Below are 24093 nucleotides of genomic sequence, written 5' to 3'. Positions count from 1 at the left end.
TTTGAACTGGCACAGATGAGAAATGTTTGCGTGACAGTGCTTTCTCCACCACCCCCACTGTTATCCAAATGTGGATTGAAATCCCTTCCCTGAAATTGCTGTTTTAAAAAAATATATACAATTGCCAAACTCTAAATCAGTCCTTACTTAAAATTCCTGATCAGCCATTTTAAGCAGTAGACCAAATCCAGTTTGGCAATTATTAACACTGTATAATTCCTGCTTTCTCTGAGTTGTGACTTGGCTTTTCTTAATCTTGTCTCGGATTTGTTGCCTCTCTGCATTCTGTACAGAATCATATTACAATTTTATGTCCAATAATCATAGAGTCATAGAACACGATATCACTTGTAACTGTTTTAATATGTTAATAGATCTTTATTACCAGAGGAGCTGAATCTTATTAGTCTCTTAAAATATAAAACAATAGAAAGGAGAGAATTGAAAAATAATTCTGTATGTCCTATTTATATTTTCTTTATTTAATTTTTATCCTGCCTTTTATTATTTTTATAAATAACTCAAGGCGGCGAACATACCTAATACTCCTTCCTCCTCCTATTTTCCCCACAAGAACAACCCTGTGAGATGAGTTGGGCTGATAGAGAGGGACTGGCCCAAGGTCACCCAGCCAGCTTTCATGCCTAAGGTGGGACTAGAACTCACAGACTCCTGGTTTCTAGCTCAGCACCTTAACCACTGTTAAAGAACTGTTGATACATAGCTGATGAAGAGTTACAGCTGCCACAAGCAAGGTTTAAGGAAAAACACATCTTTAAAATCTGAAGGAAATAGGACATTTGAAGGAAGCGACAAAAGACCCCCTCCTCAAAAAGACTTTCCTTGACCTTGGACAATCATCAGGCTGTATCCAATCTTCCCTTTCTAGGGAAGATGGTTGAGAAGGTCAACAGGCTACGGTTGCAGAGAGTCCTGGATTATCTGGACCTTTTGCAGGCCAGGTTCAGGACTGGATATGGGATTAAGACTGCACTGATCACTTTTGCCAATGACCTCTGGCAGGACCAAGACAGGGGGAGTGAAACTTTCCTGGTTCTACTGGACCTTTCAGCTGCTTTCAATACCATTGATCATGACCTCCTTCTGGATTGTTTGCTAGCTTTGGGAGTGGAGGGTGATGTTCTGTAGTGGTTTTCCTCCTCTCTGAATGAGTGTCAACCAGTGGTCTTTTGTGTTCTGTGAATGGATTTCAGGGCATGTTGGACGATTGTCTGGAAGGATTAGCTGCATTATTTAGCTGATTCAGGTAGACCCAGTTACCCTTTGTGAGAGTAGCTCAGGGCCTGTTTCCTAGGAAATTCATCCTTGCATTGATGGGTTGGGAACTTACTCTCCACTCATGGAGCAGAATGTAGCAGGTACCAGCAGAACAGAACGCCAAGCCGTTTCAGAATGTTGTACACTCAAGCAGCACAACCCTTCCTTTACAGCCCATACAGCTCTTGGATGGTAGCTTTATGATGGCCTGGCCATCAAGTGAAAGAAAGACAAGAGTTATAGAGACCAGATTTCTCTTCACGTTGTGAGGAGTCCCATAAGGCAAGCTTATCTAAAATACTGCAGACAAAAAAATCAGATTCTTTCCTTTGGGTGTGAAGAGTTGACTAGCGCCTTCCTATTTCCATGGAGTTAACCTCACTCTTTCCTGGGCTGAGGATAAGGTGCATGGAACACATCTAGGTACATGTAAAATTTATTTAGGACTGATGCAAGGCAATGGGCAAGCTTGTTGACCTTGAGGGAATCGAAGGAGCTCTAAAATTGTACCTATCCATTGTGAGAAAGATTGTGTGTGTGTGTGTGTGTGTGTGTGTGTCTAAACCAGTACGGACATGTCTTTAAAGGGAAAGCTTGAATGCAAATACAGATTATTACTAAATAACTTTCTGATCAGCTTTTCAGAGCTGCAATGCAATTCACAACGTAGTGTTCCGGGGTGTACGAGCAGACCATGAAACGCACCATGAGACCCTGTGAAGCAGGGCTGATCAACCAGGGGACAGCCAATAGGGGTCTTTTTGCTTATTAATAAAGTGCCAGGGATAACTAATCACTTTTTTCTCAGCAGTTGTGTTCCCAACAAAGTCTGTCTCAAAATGGGATAAGAAGAGTGCTTGAAAAGCATTAATACTTTTGTTAGCACAAGTACATTTACTGCTGCTGGATTCTTGTTCAACCAATGATTAATATAACGCAGGGAACCAGAGTGAGGTCAAGGATCTGCTCTAGTCTGAATGAGAACTGCCCTGCCACACGGTCATTCTTTAACTAGGCGGCTTGCCTTGTAGCAGGGAGGTAGCAGGATGAGTGTCTGCTCTCTCTTTCAGCAAGATGATTTCTCCGTTTTAAAGCAAATGAGCTCTTGTTGGGGGGGGGTGCACCAAGTTACAGGATGTATCCTTTCTTTATATGGGATGATAAACATGGATAAAAGAAATCTGCAAGACAGAATCTAGGTTTTGCATGCAGAAGTCCTTTTCATGACAAAAATAACACTGCTCTTGCTGTTAAACATCTGTCTGCAACATCGAAAGAATACTTAAATCTTTTAGAGAGATGTTACTGTCAGATCCATGCTAGGAGAGCCTCTCCAATCTGGATGACCTATTTTCTGTATGACTCATCAGAAATTTAAATAGCACTGCTTATTCCAGTTTCATGGCTGAAACCGTGTGGAAGCTCACTAGGCAAATGGAGGAATGGGATGTCTTCTGAAACCGCAGCCATTTAATCCGATCTTATTTTGAACCTGCATCCAACCATTTTGCAGGAGAACTGGAGCAAAGTAGGTTTTTCGCAACCTGTATGAGCCTTAGACTTTCGGTTTGGGTGGACAGTCAAGGCTTGGGCATGCAGTAGCTTGCTCTCAAACATTTGCAATTTGAACACTACTTTCATCTTACAAAGCGGTTAACCAATGCTTAGGATAAGAATTTTCCCATATTCTAAATGGGAATACTGAACATTTTAAGCACGCATATAGCACAGCAGAGAGAGAAGTCTGCAGGAGAGACATGCACATAATACACCAGGCATGCTAAACATTTTTGGATTTATTTTTAAACTACTGAAGACATTTAACATGCCAAGGTTTCATCACCGATGCTTGAATAAATGGCTTGACTTTCATTAGTCTGCTTTTGCACAACAAGCCACGCAAATGGGAAAAAAGTACTGGAGTGAAATTTTTCACTAGGTGACTGTAATTACTGCAAGGATACTAGGATGAACATTATTCTACTGACTTGGAACTGCATTAAAACTTGAGCCTGTGGCCTCCTCCTATCTGAAAACACAGGACATAGTGTTTACCTTAGGTGAGGTTTATCAAGGCACTGAGAGAGCTAACTAAGAGTTCAAAGTCTGAATAAGTACTGAGCGTACCTACATACATCAAGGAGGTGTTTCACAATAGAGAAAAAAACAGATGAAATGTAAAACCTTGATAGGGGAAGCAAGGAAGAATCTTCCCAATCAGATGATGACAGACTCAGTCCTGTCATCTGCTAATTCTCCCCACTGGCTGGGACTAATGCTTGAAATCCAGGGGCATTTGGTGCAGCATTAGTCCTTGAGCTCCTCTGTAATTCTGTGCTATTCCTGCAATAGCATAGAATCAAGTTGGAAGCAGAGCCAGATCATCAGATCTGGCTCCTTCTTGAGACAGGCAATCTTCAAGTGACTGCTCAGCATCTTGGCAGCAAGGAAGAGCAGAACCAAGCCCCTGAATGTAAGAGCTGCATGAGTGATCATCTTCCCACTAGCAACTAGACATCCAATGATCACTGCCAAAATAGGAGTAATGTGGACATGCTTTATGTCACATTAGTGGCTGGTGATACTCTGAAGAAGCTTACGTTTAATATAAGGTACATATCTTTGACCTTTAGCTAAAAGTTTCCCCATGCAAATTTCCCTCTCCAAAGTTTGAAAGGAAGAGAAAATCCTTTCTGCATCAAGGGAATGCCTACAGACTCTGGGGCAGCTACCAGAAGTAGCTTCTAGGCAAAATGGGTTGGCCCACCTGTTGCTGAACTCCAATTGTCATCAGATCTAGCTGGTGTGACCAATAGTGAGGGTTGTTGGGAACTGCAGTCCAACATCTTTGAAAGGGACACGTGTGGATTACCTCTGAGATACACCTGCTGGTAGCCACAAATACAGGACCAATGGTGTAGTCACATGGTTCTTTCTATGACAGTGGCTAAGGAGCTGCTGTGCCTATGTTCAAAAACAATGGGCATACCAAGGGTGGGAGCAGTTGTCTCCAGGTGTCGGCAGGGGGATGCCTTGTCTGAGGAGGCTATCTGGAGGGTCAGCTACAAGAGTTGGGTCACTGCTGCTGCATCGCTATTGGGTCAATGTAGAGAGAGAGAGTCGCACAGCAGCAAAGAAAAGAACAGAACTGTGCCTAGCATTGTCCCACTAACATTATCATGGTTGTATCTGACTCCTCAAAGGCAGTTTGTGGTGCTGTTTTGCCTTCCTGAATGACAACTCATGGTACGGCAAAGCTACAGGGATGAAACGACAACCCAGAGTTTCCATTCTTTACCATACATGGCATTCCACTAACCCGGATCATTGCACCTGCTGAATTTGGCCACTGATCAGCTCCTGCCTTCCAGAGATGATACATCCGGGTCAGACTGGAAATTCCTAAAATAATAAAGGGCATGATAGCACTGGATGAATTCTCTCAGGACCTGCATCCGTTTTTGGGGCATCAGGTTTGTGTCAATGAGAAGCTCACAGTCTTTGCCTGCTTTTTCTCAATTAAAGGACAGATTACAAAACTATGTCAGCCTTTATTAGCAAGAACAGGAGGCTTATAACATTCCATTCAGTGAGGTGCAATCTCGATACTTCTTGAGTGATTAAAAACCATACCCATATTCATTTAGAGAGCTTCTTCTCTTTTTCCTTTGCTTGCTCTATTTTCTTTTCCTGACATCTGATCATTGTTGACATTGCTGGAAATAGCATGAAGGAAAGGGATGGTTGTTAACCCCACATAGGTCTGGAAGCAAAATGGCATCCCTCTCATGTCATAGCTTCTGTAACAGGGTTCTCATGGTCATTTTCCCAAGTATGCTTTTAGCTCAGATGTGCTTTCATAGTGCACAAGCTGCCATCGTGACTTTGTTGGCAACACCCTGTGGACACCCCTGATCTTGTGTCTGGGCATTAGACCCAACCTCATCTAATGATCACCTGGATGGTATGATTTACCCTCACACCAGCATAGCTTTGTTGCCTTTCTTCCCTGAGCACAGAGTGGGGAAGACTAGTCAAGTAGTTCTCTGGCTCCTTGAAGTTCGAGCAAGGCACAGCCTACGAGGAACTTACAGCTCGAAACAATCAGGACAACGTGGGAAGAAGGAGGCATCCAGCAAGGGTTTGTTCTAAATGGTTTAATGCCCCCTCTGATCAGATGTGATGGATTTAAAGACAGATCTTCCACTACTAGCAAGCCCTTTGTTTCTGGTTGCAATTCAAGCTGCTGCTGTCCACCTTTAAAGTCCTGCCTGGTTTGGATCCTGGCTATCTCCAAGACCACCTGCTCCAAATAGAATATGGCCACCCAAGGTGTGCCAGTGGGGTGTGCTTGCTGAGGGGCCCCACTCCTCATGTGGGGCAATAGGAAAAGTCGTGGAGGCGAGCACCCTGCAGGATTTCCTCTCCTGTGGGACACTCTTCTACCAGATGTAAGAGTTATCTCCCTACTTTAATATTCAGGAAGCTTTAAAACATGGGTTTTTCAAGAAGCATTTGGGGACAAGCAGGAATGGGCATAGGTACCTGAGCGTGTGGCTGTTGTTGATACGTGGCACCATGCTTTTATGATTATAATACCAAAACTGTTGATTACATTTTGCCCATTGATACAGATAACGTATTGATTGCCGTGTGAAGTATTTGCATATTGCTGCTTGTAAGCTGCTTAATGTCAGATGACAGAAGTGGCATAAAAGGACTTCTAATACATAAATTCCTGAAGCTGACTTTTGTCAGCTACAGGCAGAAGTCACAGTGGCCCTTCTCACCAGAGGACAGGAGCAGCAATTTTAAGAGGGGAGGTGAAGTTCTTTTGTACTATAAAAGCACCATGTATATTGATGGTGCTGCATTGATAGATAATCTGTCAAAAAAGGGCCACTTGGAGTCAGCCTTTCCTATGGCAGTTGTGTCTACTGAAATTTGCTTTCAATTTATCTTCTCTCCCAAAGCAGACAAACTTGTTTTAAGAGTTTGCAAGGCGATTTCCCGCTTCACACTCCTAAAATGACCTTATCATATCATAAATGTGCAAGGACAAAGCAAAATTCCCCTACCTTGGCTTTTCAATTGCATTGTCTCCATAAGGTTTTGCAGATTGTCCACCTTACTCTGTAATTTCCTGCAGGCACTTCCACTGGCTTCCCCTATCTGAATCGCTATGGACAAAATAGTCAGTCGTGTAAATTGTCAGAGATATACGTTGAAAGCACACTCATCCAGAGGCAGGACGGCCAGTGGCAAAGGCACTGGGTCAGCTTACAGCTCAGTTTATTATGAGCATCACATTAGCGCTGGTCAACAATGGATGCATTGATCTTCAGCATTACATTAACATTTACAAAGTGCTAGTTATTTCAGAGCCAGACTGCCCAGGCTTCTACCCACACAAACATCAGTCAACAGATTCAGAATGTGCATTGCTCTTTCCATGAAAAGATCTGTGGGGTGGGGGGAATATTCTACCACCCCTTTGAGGATTGAGGCTGCTTCATGTATCAGCTAAGACAGAAGGAAACTGCTTAAGGCAGTGTAATGCAATGTAAGATGTGATGTTTGCCTATGTCCATCTACCCTTCTTTTTATGTAGAGAGGATCTATGTCAGGGGGCAACTGCAGCTCCCTTATCATGTGTACTTTGGCCCCAAGTCTGCATTGGTTGTTTCTACTGAATAACATCAGTGTATGCACAACAACCATGTTACAGGAAGGTACACAAAATATTTGAACCCGTGTGGAATGCTGGAAGGCCACTAAGGATCAGACTTGCCTGCAATAGGAGCTGACTGAAATCTTACCAATTTCTAGCCCCACCAGGACCAATTCCCTATCATTAAATCAGTAAATGTGGGACAACTTGGACTATCCTTACCACAAAGAACTGTGAAATACTTGCCTGGGCCAATACATTCTGGAGGAGTGGCTATAGTCCTGTTTCTAAAATCTGTCTCTGTCATTAAAAAGAAAGAAGGTCTATTCTAACACCGTCAGGGATCTGTTTAACTGAAGATCAAAGATCAGAAGATTCAAAAATCCAACAAAGAGCTGTTGTCAAGAGGCAGAATTACAAGAAGGAAATGAATGTGAAAAGCAGAGGAGGGTTTTTCTTCCCTTTCAGCCTTCATCCTAATTCCTACTCTTTAGTAACAGAATAAAGATACCCACTTATGTTTCAGGGATAATGGAGCCAAAATCCCTGAAATGTTTTGTTCATGCAGGGAAAAAAGATGACCAGGATTACCCATAAAGGCTACCTATCACTGGAGAAGAGGGATGAATTTGAGAATGAGTTCACACTTTATGGTATGACAAAATGTAGATTACTTAGTTTGACTTGTTGTGTTATACCAACCCAGACTATGCAATGTAAGGGGCTTTCTTTTCTAATTTCTGTGCATTGGGAAAGAAAACAATGTTATTTTTCAGCAATAAAGACTGATTCAGAAAGAGCTTTACCGGTCAACAGAAATGCAATGGGATGTTGGGAAAAAATACAAATATACTTACAAGAAGGGGTGCTGAAGGAAACACCTGTTGAGAAAATAAAAACACGCAATTAAGATCATGTTTCTGTTGACAGAAAAGAATGTTACTTCATTTCTGTTGACAGCATTACAAATTGTTATTTCATTTCTCTCTCTCTCTCTCTCTCTGAATTCCGATGCATGGTGTAGGCCAGTCTTTCAAATTTGGCAACTTTAAGACGTGTGGCTTCAGCAAAAGATCGTTACCTTGTTGTGGTGCTGGAGCTTGAGCACCTCAATGATGCCATAAGCTAAACCGTGAAGGGTCACCCAAGACGGGAAGGTCATGACAGAGAGGTCAGACTAAATGCGATCCCTGGGGAAGGTAATGGCAACCCACCCCAGTATTCTTGCCATGAAAACTAAATGGATCAGTACAACCAGAGATATGTCGGTATACCATCAGACGATGAGACCCCCAGGTCGGAAGATGGTCAAAATGCTACTGGGGAGGAACAGAGGATGAGTTCAACTAGCCCCAGACGTGATGACGCAGCTAGCTCAAAGCTGAAAGGACGGCTAGCAGCCGACGGTGCTGGTGGTGAACGGCGAATCCAATGTTCTAAGGATCAACACACCACTGGAACCTGGAATGTAAGATCTATGAGCCAGGGCAAATTGGATGTGGTTATTGGTGAGATGTCAAGATTAAAGATAGACATTCTGGGCGTCAGTGAACTGAAATGGACTGGAATGGGCCACTTCACATCAAATGACCACCAGACCTACTACTGTGGACAAGAGGACCACAGAAGAAATGGAGTAGCCTTCATAATTAATAGTGAAGTGGTTAAAGCAGTGCTTGGATACAACCCAAAAAACGATAGAATGATCTCAATTCGAATTGAGGGCAAGCCATCTAACATCACAGTGATCCAAATATACGCCACAACCACAGATGCCGAAGAAGCTGAAGTAGAGCAGTTCTATGAGGATCTGCAGCACCTACTGGACAACATGCCTAAAAGAGATGTTATTTTCATCACAGGAGACTAGAATGCTAAGGTGGGCAGTCAAATGACACCTGGAATTACAGATAAGCATGGCCTGGGAGAACAAAAGGAAGCAGGACATAGGCTGATAGAATTTTGCCAAGACAACTCATTCTGCAGAACAAACACTCTTTTCCCACAACCTAAGAGACAGCTTTATACATGGACTTCACCAGATGGCCAACACCGAAATCTGATTGACTATATCCTTTGCAGCCAAAGGTGGCAGACATCTATACAGTTGGTAAAAACAAGACCTGGAGCTGACTGTATGTCATGAGCGCCGTTGAGCTGAAGTCATCAGTGCAATGGCACACATGACAATAGCAAGGAAACAGGAGAAGGGGCTCAAGATAAGTAGCCATCAACTCACAACGACTAACGGCCAATAAACAATAGCTAAACGGATCACGGAGCACACCCAAGCCATCAGCGCTAATACAACGGAGATCGCCCAGCTGACAGCAATCACCGGATGAATAGAAAACCCGATGATGGGCGATCCCAGAACGCCAGCGGGGCCTCGCAACCCCTCATCCACCGGCAGGGCAACGTATTGGACAAAGGGGGGTGACGTGACCGCGAGTGAGGGGGCGCTGACCGGCGCGGGGTATTTAAACCCCGCACCGGCGCGCTCCTGTCACTCTCAGCTTTTTTCCCGACGCTGTACCTGCGCTGTGAATAAACCAGAGCCTGATCCACTGAACCAGTGTCTGAGCATTATTCAAAGGTAGGCAGCGCATGACATAAAGCTGAGAGTCATAAACTCAGCCTCGCCGAGCCCCACCGGACGACAACGAGCCGCGGGAGGAATAGACGGCGAGAAGACCAACAAGATGAAGCCGGAGCGACGCGGGCAAGGAGGGCGAGCCGCACGGCAAGAAACAGAGGAGGACCGACCGAGGCCAGAGGCACCGCGGACTCCCGGAGCCATGGACGCCCACCCCACCCGACCCGAGCCGCAGCTCCAACCCCAAGGGGAGATGGCGACGGAGGCAACCCGACCGCGGGAGGGAGCAACATACCTTCCGAAACCAGCGGAGGACCCCGCGCCCCACATCGCACCCAGCAACGGACGTGGAGCGACAGCCCAACGGCGGTCAGCACGGAGGAGGACGATGGAGACACCCAGCAGACGGCAGAGCAAGCGGACCAACGGCAGAGGGAGGATGAACCCCGCCAGCAACCCACCCCCGCCGACACACCGACGGAACCGGCCCCAGCGGTGGCGCGGACCGTGGACGAGGAGGCACGAGCTGAACTCGCGGCCATGCGGGCCCAACTGACGGAACTCCGGACCATGCTCCAGTCGCTTATGCCCCCCGCGCCACCCAACGACGTCCCCGCACAGGCCCACACCCCGAGCGAAGCACCGAACCCCCACGGGCCAGCGGAAGGTCAGCAGACGGCCCAGGCGGACGACACCACAGGCCGGGAAGCGAGAGGAAGGGCCGCGCAAAATGCCCGGGCCCCAAAGGACTTCCCCATCTTCTTCGATGGGAACCCCACGAAACTGTCGTTCTTCATAACGAACGCCAGGGAGTTCATGGGGAGGCACGGACACTCCTACGACTCCGAAGCCGACAAGATCGCCGCCGTGGCGATCAAACTACAAGACAGGGCGGCGGACTGGTACGTCCAACTGTACGAGTCCAGCTCCCCCGCCCTCGCCAACTTCCCTGCCTTCATCAATGAGATGAAAAACTACTTCGAAGACCCCCTAGCCAAAGTGAGGGCGAAAAGCGCACTCCAAAGACTTAAACAGGGCACACGCACTGTCCCAGACTACGCCCTGGAGTTCAAAGCCCTCGCGGGGAAGGTCAGCGACTGGTCCGAGACCACCCTGCTGGAAATGTTCAAAAGGGGGCTCAATCGCGACGTTCTCCAATGGGCCCTCTACCGCGACGACCCAGAAACGCTACACGGGTGGATCCACCTTGCGGGGAAAGCCGAACACGCGCACCGCACCTTCCTCATGACAACCACGGAAGACACAAACTATGCCGGAAAAAAGGTACCCGCACCACACGTGGGGATGGCCGGCCCCATATACCCAAAAAAGAAATTCAATCGGGAGCCCTGCGGGAAGTGTGGCAAACTAGGGCACAAGACGGTGGATTGCTTCGCCAACCGACCGCCGACCAGTGCGCCTAAACCCACCCCGAAAATTAGCCCCAAACCACCCAACCTGGGGCCGCCCCCTCACCGCCGAATGACCGTGGCCACAGCGACACCAGAGGAAGGCTGGGACGCCTACTGGGGGGAAGAGGATAACGTAGACCCCGACCAGCCGGCGGGAAAAGCTCCCCGCCTGCCCTGAAACCCGTTGCGAGGCAGGCGGTGGGACAGCAGCGCGGACCACCTCGACGGAACGACGAAAGCCCCGTAATAATGGCGGCAATCAAACTCTCTGCCGGCAACGGAGCCACCACGGCCGCGGCACTAGTGGACTCGGGGTGCTCAAAAAACCTCATCCACCCCGACCTAGTCGCCAAACTCGACCTCCGCTGCTTCCCCCTCCCCACGCCGTTGGCATTCCACCAGCTGGACGGCTCTACAGCGGGAGGGAAACCAGCCACGCTGCAAACCGAGCCGGTCACCCTGCAAATGGGCACTCACACCGAACGCACATCGTTCGTCGTCACTCACATCGGACGGCCCATTGCAGTCCTGGGGATGCCATGGCTCGCGACAAACAACCCGCGCATCAACTGGGAGACCCGCACCTTCACATTCGGCGACGGCGAGTATCGGGCACCAGTTCCAGCGGGCAGAACCAACCCCACTGTAGGACGAGCGGAGGCGACTACACAGGACAACGCCGCTACCATAGCAGACCTACCGGAACAATACGCCGACTTCTCCGAGGTCTTCGGAGAGGCAGAAGCTGACCAGCTACCCCCCCACCGCAAGACGGATTGCCGGATCGACCTGCTGCCCGACGTCCCCTTACCTAGACCAAAGATCTACTCGATGACCCCGAAGGAGATGGCAACCCTCCGGGAGTTCATCGATAAAAACCTAGACAGGGGATTCATAGAGCCAGCATGCTCACCGGTCGGAGCCCCCGTCTTATTCCGGGAGAAGAAAGACGGCACCCTACGGCTCTGCACCGACTACCGGGGCCTAAACGCGGCTTCCCTGTCCAACAAATACCCCTTACCCCTGGTGAAGGACATGCTCGCCCACCTGTCCACGGGCAAAGTCTTTTCCAAATTGGACCTTCGCGAGGCGTACTATCGCATCCGAATCAGGGAGGGGGACGAATGGAAGACTGCGTTCAACTGCCCCCTAGGCGCCTTCCAGTACAAAGTGCTGCCCTTCGGACTCGCGGGGGCCCCTGGGGTGTTCATGCAGCTCATCAATGAGGTACTGCATGAACATCTGTTCAAAGGGGTCCTGGTCTACATCGACGACGTCCTTATTTACACAAAAACGCACGAGGAACATGTGAACCTAGTCAGGCAAGTCCTCGACAAGCTCAGAAGGGCGCAGCTCTATGCCAAGCCTACAAAGTGCGAGTTTCACAAAGAGCGCCTAGACTACCTGGGGTACCGAATCTCCGGGGACGGCATAGAAATGGACCCCGCAAAAGTCGAGGCGGTGCTAAACTGGGAGCGCCCCCGCAACAGACGCCAACTCCAGAGCTTCCTCGGATTCGCGAATTTTTACAGGTCATTCGCCCGGGGGTTCGCAGAGATAGCCCTCCCCCTAACGGACCTCCTCAAAACCAAAGGGGTGGGGGACACCCGACGCGCCAAGAACCCGGGCACAGTGTTGAATTGGACTCCCGCGTGCCAGACCGCATTCAACAAGCTGAAAGCGCTGTTCACCACGGAGCCAATCCTCGCGCACCCGGACCCAGAACGGCCGTTCGTGGTCCAAGCCGACGCCTCAGACTTCTCCCTGGGGGCCATCCTACTCCAAAAGGACCCCACGGGACTCCTGAAACCATGCGCCTACCTGTCAAGGAAGTTCTCCGAGACAGAAAGGCGATGGCACGTCTGGGAGAAAGAAGCCTTCGCGGTAAAATCGGCGCTAGAAACATGGTGACACCTACTCGAGGGAGCCACCCAACCATTCGAGGTCTGGACCGACCACCGGAACCTCGAGGCCCTACGAACGCCCAGACGCCTTAGCCCAAAACAGGTCCGATGGGCCCAATTCTTCAGCCGCTTTAATTTCCAGCTGAAGTTCATGCCGGGCAAAAAGAACTTCCTGGCCGACGCCCTCTCCCGACTGCCCCAAGACGAAGAGCCCGCCCCAGACACCATTGGGACGGTCCTATCCGCCTCGCAACTGGGGATGGCCGTGACCACCCGAAGCGGCGCGCGGAGGCAGCTCGACTCTACGGCGCAGCCGACGGCGGGACAACCGGCGACCGGAAGAAGCCAACCGCAACTACCAGGGGGAATGCGCACGGACCTCGCCGCCGCCCTCAAAACCGACCCCTGGTTCCTGGCAAACCCCGACAAGGTAACGATGGCACAGGACCTGGCATGGGGGGAAGGCAGAATCTATGTCCCGGACTCGCAACGCCAAGCGATCTTGCATAGGTCACACGACGCCAAACAAGCGGGACACTTTGGGTTCCTCAAGACCCTACACCTAACACGGCGTCAATTCTGGTGGCCCGCGCTCAGGCGAGACGTAAAAGCATACGTAGCGTCCTGCCCAACGTGCGCTAGGGCCAAACGGGCACCAGGCAAACCTGCGGGGCTATTACAACGGGTGGCAGAACCCTCCCGCCCATGGGAGGAAATCTCTATGGATTTTATAGTGGACCTCCCACCCAGCCAGAAGAAAACGGCCATTTGGGTGGTGAAGGATTACTTCTCAAAGCAGGCCCACTTCATCCCCTGCACGTCGGTCCCATCCGCACAACAACTAGCCAAACTCTTCCTCATCCACGTGTACAGGCTACACGGATGTCCCGCACGTGTGGTGACCGACAGGGGCACACAGTTCACCTCCAAATTCTGGCGGGCCTTCCTAAAGCTGACGGGGACCCAACAGGCCCTATCCACTGCCTGGCACCCCCAGACAGACGGAGCCACAGAGGTCCTCAATGCCACCTTAGAGCAATTCATACGCTCTTATACTAACTATCACCAAGACGACTGGGCTGAACTGCTCCCGTTCGCCGAAGTCGCATACAACAACGCCGTCCACACGAGCACGGGGAAAACTCCGTTCGAGGTAGTCTCGGGGCGCGACTTCATCCCCATACCGGAGCTACCTCAACCCCCGGAACCCCAGGTGGACGCTAGCGACTGGGGACGGAAGATCGCGGAATCATGGCCAATAATCACGGCGGCGCTGAAGGATGCACAGGCAGCCTACAAAGAGCAGGCCGACAAGCACCGGCGCCAACAACCGACGTTCCAAGCGGGGGATATGGTCTACCTATCCACCAAATTCCTAAAGTCACCACAACCCTCGAAAAAACTGGGGCCTAAGTACATCGGGCCGTTCCGAGTCACGCAAATAGTGAACCCGGTAGCAATACGCTTGGACCTGCCACACAACCTACGGAGACTCCACCCGGTGTTCCACACCAGCCTCCTGAAACCGGCAACCACCTCTCGATGGCACCCAAGCACGCCACAGCCCTCACCGGTGATGATCGACGGGCAACATCACTTTGAGATAAGGGACATACTCGACTCCCGCAAGCAACGAGGAACTCTACACTATTTGGTCAGGTGGAAACACTTCCCCCACCCGGAATGGGTGGCGGCGCACAACGTTAACGCGCCTGACCTGACCCGGGCATTTCACCGGGCATACCCCGACAAGCCACAACCAAGGTTAGCAAGCCGTCCCCTGCAAACCCCCCCCCCGCGGGCCCCCCCCCGCCTACCGTGCCCCAAGGGAAAGGGCCCCCCCAAGCCCGCGACTTGGGTGGACCTCCCCCCCCCGGGACTCACTCCCCCCGCCCCGGGCCCACGAGGCAGTGTCAAGCATTCGCCAGCACCCTCCCCCCGCCCCCGGCCACGGGGGAGTGGCAAGCAAGTCAACAGGGCAACCTGGGGGCAACGCCCAGGAGCACAAATAACAAAGGCGACGCACTTTAAATAAAAAAGAAGGGCCCTACCTGGAGCTGATAAGCACCCGACCAGCCACGCCTCTCTCCTCGCCGAACTGAGCCAAACAAACAGGGTGTGGCTGGAGCATGCGCACGCCAGGACGGGACCCGGGCATGCGCACTAAGGACACACCCTGGGAAGGCAAGTGGCAGAGGGAGGAGCAAAGGGAGGGGCGACAACTACTCCGGCGGGAATTTCAAAAAAAAAAAAAAAAAGTGCCGTTTGACAGCTCCACCGAGAAAAAGGAAAAAACCAGAAAACCGGGGGGGAGCACTATTCGGACAGGGGGCAGTATGTCATGAGCGCCGTTGAGCTGAAGTCATCAGCGCAATGGCACACATGACAATAGCAAGGAAACAGGAGAAGGGGCTCAAGATAAGTAGCCATCAACTCACAACGACTAACGGCCAATAAACAATAGCTAAACGGATCACGGAGCACACCCAAGCCATCAGCGCTAATACAACGGAGATCGCCCAGCTGACAGCAATCACCGGATGAATAGAAAACCCGATGATGGGCGATCCCGGAACGCCAGCGGGGCCTCGCAACCCCTCACCCACCGGCAGGGCAACGTATTGGACAAAGGGGGGTGACGTGACCGCGAGTGAGGGGGCGCTGACCGGCGCGGGGTATTTAAACCCCGCACCGGCGCGCTCCTGTCACTCTCAGCTTTTTTCCCGACGCTGTAACTGCGCTGTGAATAAACCAGAGCCTGATCCACCGAACCAGTGTCTGAGCATTATTCAAAGGTAGGCAGCGCATGACACTGTAGTTCAGATCATCAACTTCTTCTTGCACAATTTAGGATCAGACTAAAGAGATTAGGGAAGACCCACAGATCAGCTAGATATGAGCTCACTAATATTCCTAAGGAATATGCAGTGGAGGTGAAGAATAGATTTAAGGGACTGGACTTAGTAGATAGGGTCCTGGAAGAACTCTGGACAGAAGTTCGCAACATTGATCAGGAGGCAGCAACAAAATACATCGCAAAGAAAGAGAAAACCAAGAAGGCAAAATGGCTGTCTGCTGAGACACTAGAAGTAGCCCAAGAAAGAAGGAAAGCAAAAGGCAACAGTGATAGGGGGAGATGTGCCCGATTACATGCAAAATTCCAGAGGTTAGCCAGAAGAGATAAGGAATTATTTTTAAACAAGCAATGTGCAGAAGTGGAAGAAGACAATAGAATAGGAAGGACAAGAGACCTCTTCCAGAAAATTAGAAACATTGGAGGTAAATTCCAGGCCAAAATGGGTATGATCAAAAACAAAGATGGCAAGGACCTAACAGAAGAAAAAGAGATCAAGAAAAGGTGGCAAGAATATACAGAAGACCTGTATAGGAAGGATAACAATATCGGGGATAGCTTTGACCGTGTGGTCAGCGAGCTAGAGCCAGACATCCTGAAGAATGAGGTTGAATGGGCCTTAAGAAGCATTGCTAATAAGAAGGCAGCAGGAGACAACGGCATCCCAGCTGAACTGTTCAAAATCTTGCAAGATGATGCTGTCAGGGTAATGCATGCTATATGCCAGCAAATTTGGAAAACACAAGAATGGCCATCAGATTGGAAAAAATCAACTTATAGCCCAATACCAAAAAAGGGAAACACTAAAGAATGTTCAAACTATCAAACAGTGGCACTCATTTCACATGCCAGTAAGGTAATGCTCAAGATTCTGCAAGGTAGACTTCAGCAATTCATGGAGCAAGAATTGCCAGATGCACAAGCTGGGTTTAGAAAAGGCAGAGGAACTAGGGACCAAATTGCCAATATCCGCTGGATAATGGAAAAAGCCAGGGAGCTTCAGAAAAACATCTATCTCTGTTTTATTGACTATTCTAAAGCCTTTGACTGTGTGGACCATAACAAATTGTGACAAGTTCTTAGTGGTACGGGGACACCAAGTCATCTTGTCTGCCTCCTGAAGAATCTGTATAATGACCAAGTAGCAACAGTAAGAACAGACCACGGAACAACGGACTGGTTTAAGATTGGGAAAGGAGTACGGCAGGGCTGTATACTCTCACTTTACCTATTCAACTTGTACACAGAGCACATCATGTGACATGCTGGGCTTGAGGAATCCAAGGCTGGAGTTAAAATCACTGGAAGAAACATTAACAATCTCAGATATGCAGATGATACCACTTTGATGGCTGAAAGCGAAGAGGAACTGAGGAGCCTTATGATGAAGGTGAAAGAAGAAAGTGCAAAAGCTGGCTTGCAGCTAAACCTCAAAAAAACCAAGATTATGGCAACCAGCTTGATTGATAACTGGCAAATCGAGGGAGAAAATGTAGAAGCAGTGAAAGACTTTGTATTTCTAGGTCCGAAGATTACTGCAGATGCTGACTGCAGACAGGGAATCAGAAGACATTTAATCCTTGGGAGAAGAGCAATGACCAATCTCGATAAAATAGTTAAGAGCAGAGACATCACACTGACAACAAAGGTCCACATAGTTAAAGCAATGGTGTTCCCCGTAGTAACATATGGCTGTGAGAGCTGGACCATAAGGAAGGCTGAGCAAAGGAAGATAGATGCTTTTGAACTGTGGTGTTGGAGAAAAATTCTGAGAGTGCCTTGGACTGCAAGAAGATCAAACCGGTCCATCCTCCAGGAAATGAAGCCAGACTGCTCACTTGAGGGAGTGATATTAAAGGCAAAACTGAAATACTTTGGCCACATAATGAGAAGACAGGACACCCTGGAGAAGATGCTGATGCTAGGGAGAGTGGAAGGCAAAAGGAAGAGGGGCCGACCAAGGGGAAGATGGGTGGATGATATTCTAGAGGTGACAGACTCGTCCCTGGGGGAGCTGGGGGTGTTGATGACCGACAGGAAGTTCTGGTGTGGGCTGGTCCTTGAAGTCACAAAGAGTCGGAAGCGACTAAAAGAATAAACAACAAGACGTGTGGACTTCAGCTCCCAGAATTCCCCAGCCAGCATCATATAGACCAGTGCTTCTCAACCTTGGCAACTTGAAGATATGTGGACTTCAACTCCCAGAATTCCCCAGGTAGCATGGTTGGGTGGGGAATTTGGGGAGTTGAAGTCCACATGACTTCAAGTTACCAAGGTTGAGATACACTTGTATAGTCCAAGTCTTCACTTGTGAAAGCCATGAGGTCAAAAGTTACTCCAGAGGTAAGCAACATGTGGCCCTCCCGTTCCTGGATGGCACTTCCCATCTTCCTTCACCACCATGCCAGAGCTGGAGTTTAATCTCTGTGTTGTGCAGTAGCAAATACAGCTTCACCATGGAATGAGCACTTGAAATGATTTCAAAAGGGATCAGTACAAGAATCCAGATTGAGACAGAATCCAGATGGCTTTTTGCCTGGATATGTCTAGTGAAAGGGAACTAACTGCCGCGTTGGGTAGTTTTATTGCAGAACCACTCCCTTCCAATAACTTAAGGTTATCATTTCTCATCCTGCACTCTGAGATAGCAGAAAATATGTGAAACCTCTTCAGATACTTAAATAGTGCTGACATCTCCCTGTCAGCCTTTCCAGGTAGACCAGGTCTGGAAACAGACACTACATGAAGTACAGTAGAACTCTACTTTATTGAGTTAGGCTCCAATAGCATAATCTTGAAATCCAGACAGTGTTTCCCCTTCCCTCCCTTCTTACACCAAAGAGGGTCAAGATAGGGCAGTCTTGAGTTTCTTTCTCCCCCCTTCTGTTTTCCTGGGCTAAACTGATGTTTTCGTAATGGCTGCCACCTATTTTCTTCCATCCATCTCTATACTCCTCTACACTCAGTCATCTCTTAAACATACTTAGTTCTCAAAAGATTAACTTTCCAGTCCCCTGATCATTTTTATTGCCCTTTTCTGCACCTACTCCATTTTCACTGAAATTTTGTTAAATTCTATCTGGCCATGGAGCTCTGAACTCATTTATATCTCGAAGTATTCCATTACTATGTCAAAAGCTGTATTATTTCAACGAAGGTAAAACAAACAAACAAACAAAAAAGCATATTGAGTAACAGTAACATGGAATTCTCAAACCATGAAGCGCTGTGACCCTGAAACACTTAAAATTGGACTTATCAACTTGATATTGCAGGCCTAGGAATCTGTTCTGAATAATGCAACCTTAACTAAAGTTAAGTTCAAACCCTGGAGGAATGTAGTAGCTTGGGAATGCAAGATTAAAACAGTCTTCCATATAAGGGATCCCCTTTCAGTTTTACTAAGTCACTGGTGACATGATTCTTAGGGTTGCTTTCCTAGGAAGAGCTGGCTGTGTCCACCTGAAGCAGAGGATGTTTTGGTGATTACTTGACACTTACTTCGACCAGAGGTTGAAGTTGTAGCTTCCGGGGAGCTGTCCTTCTTTAGACTTGACCGCCGTTCCAAGGAGGGTGTAGGAGTTGCCTTAAGGTCATCCAATGGAGTAATTATCAAGGAATGCATAGGAGACCTATCTTTATATTGCTTGTTTGAGGATGGTTTCTTTGAAGAGGTACGAGGAGTAGAGATCATTTGGGACACTAAATGTAGTAAAGACAGTGTATGTTAAAAGGGAGTGCTTAAAGGGACCAAAGTTTTTTTCCCCAAAGATTAGAATACAAAGAGAGTTTCTTACAAAGTTGAATGCATTAAGCCATAGAGGAACCCATAGTTTAGAAAGTACATTGGCTTGAGTTCACAGAACATTCCAAACTCAACCCAAATGAAGCACCTTATGGGCTTGTGCAATATAGAATCCCAATTGCTGAATAAATTCATAGCAAGTAGTCAATGATCATGAGGATCATTTATGTTCTCCAATCACATGTGAGCGTTAGTTTCAAGGATCAAAGTTTTCCTGTCTAGATCTGCATTAATATTATTAAACATCTTAGATGTTCCCTTGTTTAATGCACAAGAAGAAGCTCACCCCTGGATGTAAAAGAGAAAGTTGTGTTTTGATCTTCATGATCCGCAGTATGTAATCTTAATGCATCCCTATGAATAAAACAAAAAAGAAAACAACGTTGCCACTCTATTATTCAATAGTCATGTACAACATCAGGAAGGTGGTCTTATGTTATTAAAAAGGAAAGAATTACTTTGGAACCCATCAGTTTCATGTGAGAAATCGTGTATTTAATTTAAGTACTGAGGAGTACATTTCAGGAAGCACTGCATCTTTGCAGTGACATTGAAAATAAAATGTGCAGTCTTCATCCTGTTTCTGAAACAGACCCACGGTCCTAACAGTCAGAAATCACGCTGAGATGAGGAGTAGGTCTCTAGTGTTTATTGCTGCTACATAAAACAGAATCCTAACAAACTGAAGAAGTGTGGGAAAAACCCAGACATATAAACCCCAAAAGCTAAGGCGGGTCTGATCTGTGTCTCTTTGAATGGCTGCTTAATTCCTCAGTACTACGCATGCGTTTTCCACCCTGGATCGAGGCCCCCTCCTGCTCGCCATCAGTACTCATGACACCCACCATATTCAACTGTCTGCTCCCAACTGAAGTTGGCCAACCAGATGTTTCTGAAAGTTCAGAAGGTGGGACTATTGGTTAAAATAGCTGTTCTCTTCTATACATTTGTCTGCCCGTCTGATAAATGTATCTATAAGCAACATTTGCAAAGTTTGTGAATACTGAAATTCCATTTACTGGAATACAGGATGTAGCTATTGTTTGTGTCCACCATTAATTTATCAAACTATTTTTAACAAGCAGTTTTCAGCAGACTGAATTCCGTGAGTTAACTTTGGATAGGTAGGGTGTGGGGTTTGTTTGTTTATTTGTTTTGGACACCAGGCAAATGTCCATCAACTTTTCTGGGTGGAATAAAACACTTCTCTCTTTATTGATGATTATTAAACCACTCAGGGTTCCCTCTGGCACTTGATTGTATTCTGTGCCTCTTTTCCACTTATAAAGGCTATTGATCAAGGAAAAGTCTTATATAAGCAAATACACCAGGGCATATGCTTCTTTCAGCCACATTCAGTTGAACCAGGATGAGCTGCAGAGATGCTACACAAAAGATGCCTCAAGTTCTTAAGTCTGGAGAAGGAATCAGAGGGTGAGGAGAAGAGACCAAAAGACTATATAATCCAACATGTTTCTATGTCTTTCTAGAACTACTGTGGAATATTTGTGCTTTTAACTGCTCTCAGATAGCTAACCGCCCAGAGTCCCTCCTTTGGGGGGGAGATGGGCGGTAATAAGATTTGATAAATACAAAAATAAATAACTGTGCGATACAAATTCTATGTAATCCCAGGAGCTTTAGCTGTAGGGTTTGTGTAGGCAAGGAGAGTTGTAGAAAGTTTCTGGAAAACTCATTTGGGCTTCCTCAGGTCTGAAAGATCCAGCACAAGCTACAGCTAAGAGAATAAATATACTGTATAATGCTGAACTGAAGCAGAAGAGAAGGCTGCTTCTGTCTCTGTTGAAAAACAATGAAATGATCTTTTCTATTTGAAATATTTGTCCCTTTGAAAACTGAAGATCTTCAGCAGAATCCAGGTATGTACTTTGGTACGCAGACTTGCTTCTGTCAGTGGAACAGGCAATGGTTTCTCCTCCCTTCTGAAGTCCACACAAATGCTCGACATCTGTGGTGCAAGGTTGGGGGACTCTCTGAAAAAGATCTGGAAAGGGGAAGAGCTGGACGTTCCATTCTGCAGACGACAATTTTAGAATTCTACCCTTTGTAACATGTGATGAATTTGCCATGTTGGAGGACGAAGCCAACGGCATCACTTCTCACCTGCTAAATGTGTCTTGCCCCACGGCCGTCTCTGAAGGCAAATCTCTGACTGCAGCCTCCCTGTATTGAAAGACAGAACTCTGTGACAGCTATCAAAGAATGTTGATTATTGATGAAATAAATTTGTGATAATGATGATGAGCTATCAAAGAACCTCCTCTGGGAAAAATGGGGATGGCCACGGAATCCCCGGAGCAATCCAATCCCTTTGGTTTAAAATACAAACCAAACCAAGCCACTTTCTGAGAGGACATTGTTTATGATCATCTTCAACCAGGACAGCTTTCCTTCCCTAAACTGTTTCTTTAACTAGTGGGGGCCCAGAAGCCAAAAGCGCTGCACAAGGAGACATGGCTTCCAACCCATCAGCCAGTAATTGAAAAAAAGGATTTCTGAATTTTCCATGTTATAAGAGGATAGAGTTGCTAGAGCATTTTAGGGTTTTTTTGTTTTTGTTTTTTGTTTGCCTGGGGAATGATGCTTCCCTAAAAGGAAACATTTTCTGGGACAAGCACATATATCCCTGGAGCAAGCTTTCCTTTCACTGTGGGAGAGGTCCTACCATGTTGGAAACAGTGTAAGATATATCTGTAACTGTAACTGTAACTTTAATGTGGGACAAGTGAAGGCTAAAGAGTATTCATTTTAGTTGTCTCTGTAACAGCAATTTGGATAGGCCGTTACCGCTCAGGGATGCTTGGTACACCATAAGAGTACATAAAAAACATGCAGTGCTAGAAATGCAAAACAAAACGAAACCACATTCATCCATCTGGCTCAATCAGAATATTTTGACTTCAAGGGAATTTCAGAGCCTCACCTGCAGGGGTCATGTGATCTTCTGCCAAGGCTTTCTCTGCTAGGAAAGTCTCTGAATGGGGGTAAAAATGCAAAAACCACATAATACATAATATTATTTACATAGTTTGGGTAGTTATAAGTCTCCTATACAAACTGTGTTCCTGACTGGGAACAGGGACATAGCTGGCTGGCTTCATTGCAGCATAATGTACCAGTCTGTAAGTTAGCCAAAAAGGGGGCCAGCATAAACGGTGCTGCCCCAATGGCCAAGTGTCATGAGTGCCGTTGAGCTGAAGTCATCAGCGCAATGGCACACATGACAATAGCAAGGAAATAGGTGAAGGGGCTCAAGATAAGTAGCCATCAACCCACAACGACTAACGGCCAACAAACAATAACTAAACGGATCACGGAGCACACCCAAGCCATCAGCGCCAATACAACGGAGATCGCCCAGCTGACAGCAATCACCGGATGAATAGAAAACCCGATGATGGGCGATCCCGGAACGCCAGTGGGGCCTCACAACCCCTCACCCACCGGCAGGGCAACGTATTGGACAAAGGGGGGTGACGTGACCGCGAGTGAGGGGGCGCTGACCGGTGCGGGGTATTTAAACCCCGCACCGGCGCGCTCCTGTCACTCTCAGCTTTTTTCTTCCGACGCTGTAACTGCGCTGTGAATAAATCAGAGCCTGATCCACGAACCAGTGTCTGAGTATTATTCAGAGGCAGGCAGCGCATGACATAAAGCTGAGAGTCATAAACTCAGCCTCGCCGAGCCCCACCGGACGACAACGAGCCGCGGGAGGAGTAGACGGCGAGAAGACCAGCAAGATGAGGCCGGAGCGGCGCGGGCAAGGAGGGCGAGCCGCGCGGCAAGAGACAGAGGAGGACCGACCAAGGCCAGAGGCACCGCGGACTCCCGGAGCCATGGACGCCCACCCCACCCGACCCGAGCCTCAGCTCCAACCCCAAGGGGAGATGGCGACGGAGGCAACCCGACCGCGGGAGGGAGCAGCACGACTTCCGAAACCAGCGGAGGACCCCGCGCCCCACATCGCACCCCAGCAACGGGCGTGGAGCGACAGCCCAACGGCGGTCAACACGGAGGAGGACGATGGAGACACCCAGCAGACGGCGGAGGAAGCGGACCCACGGCAGAGGGAGGATGAACCCCACCGGCAACCCACCCCCGCTGACGCGCCAACGGAACCGGCCCCAGCGGCGGCGCGGGCTGTGGACGAGGAGGCACGAGCTGAACTCGCGGCCATGCGGGCTCAACTGACGGAACTCCGGACCATGCTCCAGTCGCTTATGCCCCCCGCGCCACCCAACGACGTCCCCGCACAGGCCCACACCCCGAGCGAAGCACCGAACCCCCACGGGCCAGCGGAGGGTCAGCAGACGGCACAGGCGGACGACACCACAGACCGGGAAGCGAGAGGCAGGGCCGCGCAAAACGCCCGGGCCCCAAAGGACTTCCCCATCTTCTTCGATGGGACCCCCACGAAACTCTCGTTCTTCGTCACGAACGCTAGGGAGTTCATGGAGAGGCACGGACACTCCTACGACTCCGAGGCCGACAAGATCGCCGCCGTGGCGATCAAACTCCAAGACAGGGCGGCGGACTGGTACGTCCAACTGTA

At 48.4% G+C, this 24093-nt stretch overlaps 1 protein-coding gene across 2 annotated transcripts; it reads right to left on the bottom strand.

Annotated features, from left to right (window-relative positions):
- Positions 1-4835: 4835 nt before the first annotated feature.
- On the bottom strand, positions 4836-22638 carry LOC134502149 (coiled-coil domain-containing protein 158-like). Of its 2 annotated transcripts, XM_063310342.1 has the most exons (7): positions 22465-22636; positions 21645-21704; positions 19807-19874; positions 19217-19417; positions 7807-7830; positions 6357-6458; positions 4836-4994 (listed from the first exon to the last, which is right to left on the bottom strand). In XM_063310342.1, exons 1-7 carry the CDS (start codon positions 22551-22553, stop codon positions 4918-4920), a joined length of 621 nt encoding a protein of 206 aa, XP_063166412.1. In that variant the 5' UTR covers positions 22554-22636; the 3' UTR covers positions 4836-4917. The 2 variants fall into 2 exon arrangements, with proteins under 2 accessions (XP_063166412.1, XP_063166413.1); XM_063310343.1 differs by lacking the exon at positions 21645-21704 and having other exon boundaries at positions 22465-22638.
- Positions 22639-24093: the final 1455 nt, after the last annotated feature.

The sequence above is a fragment of the Candoia aspera genome, chromosome 8 (assembly GCF_035149785.1).
Source record: "Candoia aspera isolate rCanAsp1 chromosome 8, rCanAsp1.hap2, whole genome shotgun sequence".
Lineage (NCBI taxonomy): Eukaryota > Metazoa > Chordata > Lepidosauria > Squamata > Boidae > Candoia > Candoia aspera.
The sequence above is the reverse complement of the archived record's forward strand: the minus strand, read 5'-3'. Positions and strand labels throughout refer to the sequence as shown.

Coding starts and splice junctions, on each gene's coding strand:
- LOC134502149 (XM_063310342.1), bottom strand. CDS start 22,553: ATGTATTATGTGGTTTTTGCATTTTTACCCCCATTCAGAGACTTTCCT. Junction 19,875..21,644: donor GGGCAAGACACATTTAGCAG/GTGAGAAGTGAT, acceptor TTTTATTCATAG/GGATGCATTAAGATTACATA. Junction 7,831..19,216: donor AACTTCAACCTCTGGTCGAA/GTAAGTGTCAAG, acceptor TTTTCTCAACAG/GTGTTTCCTTCAGCACCCCT.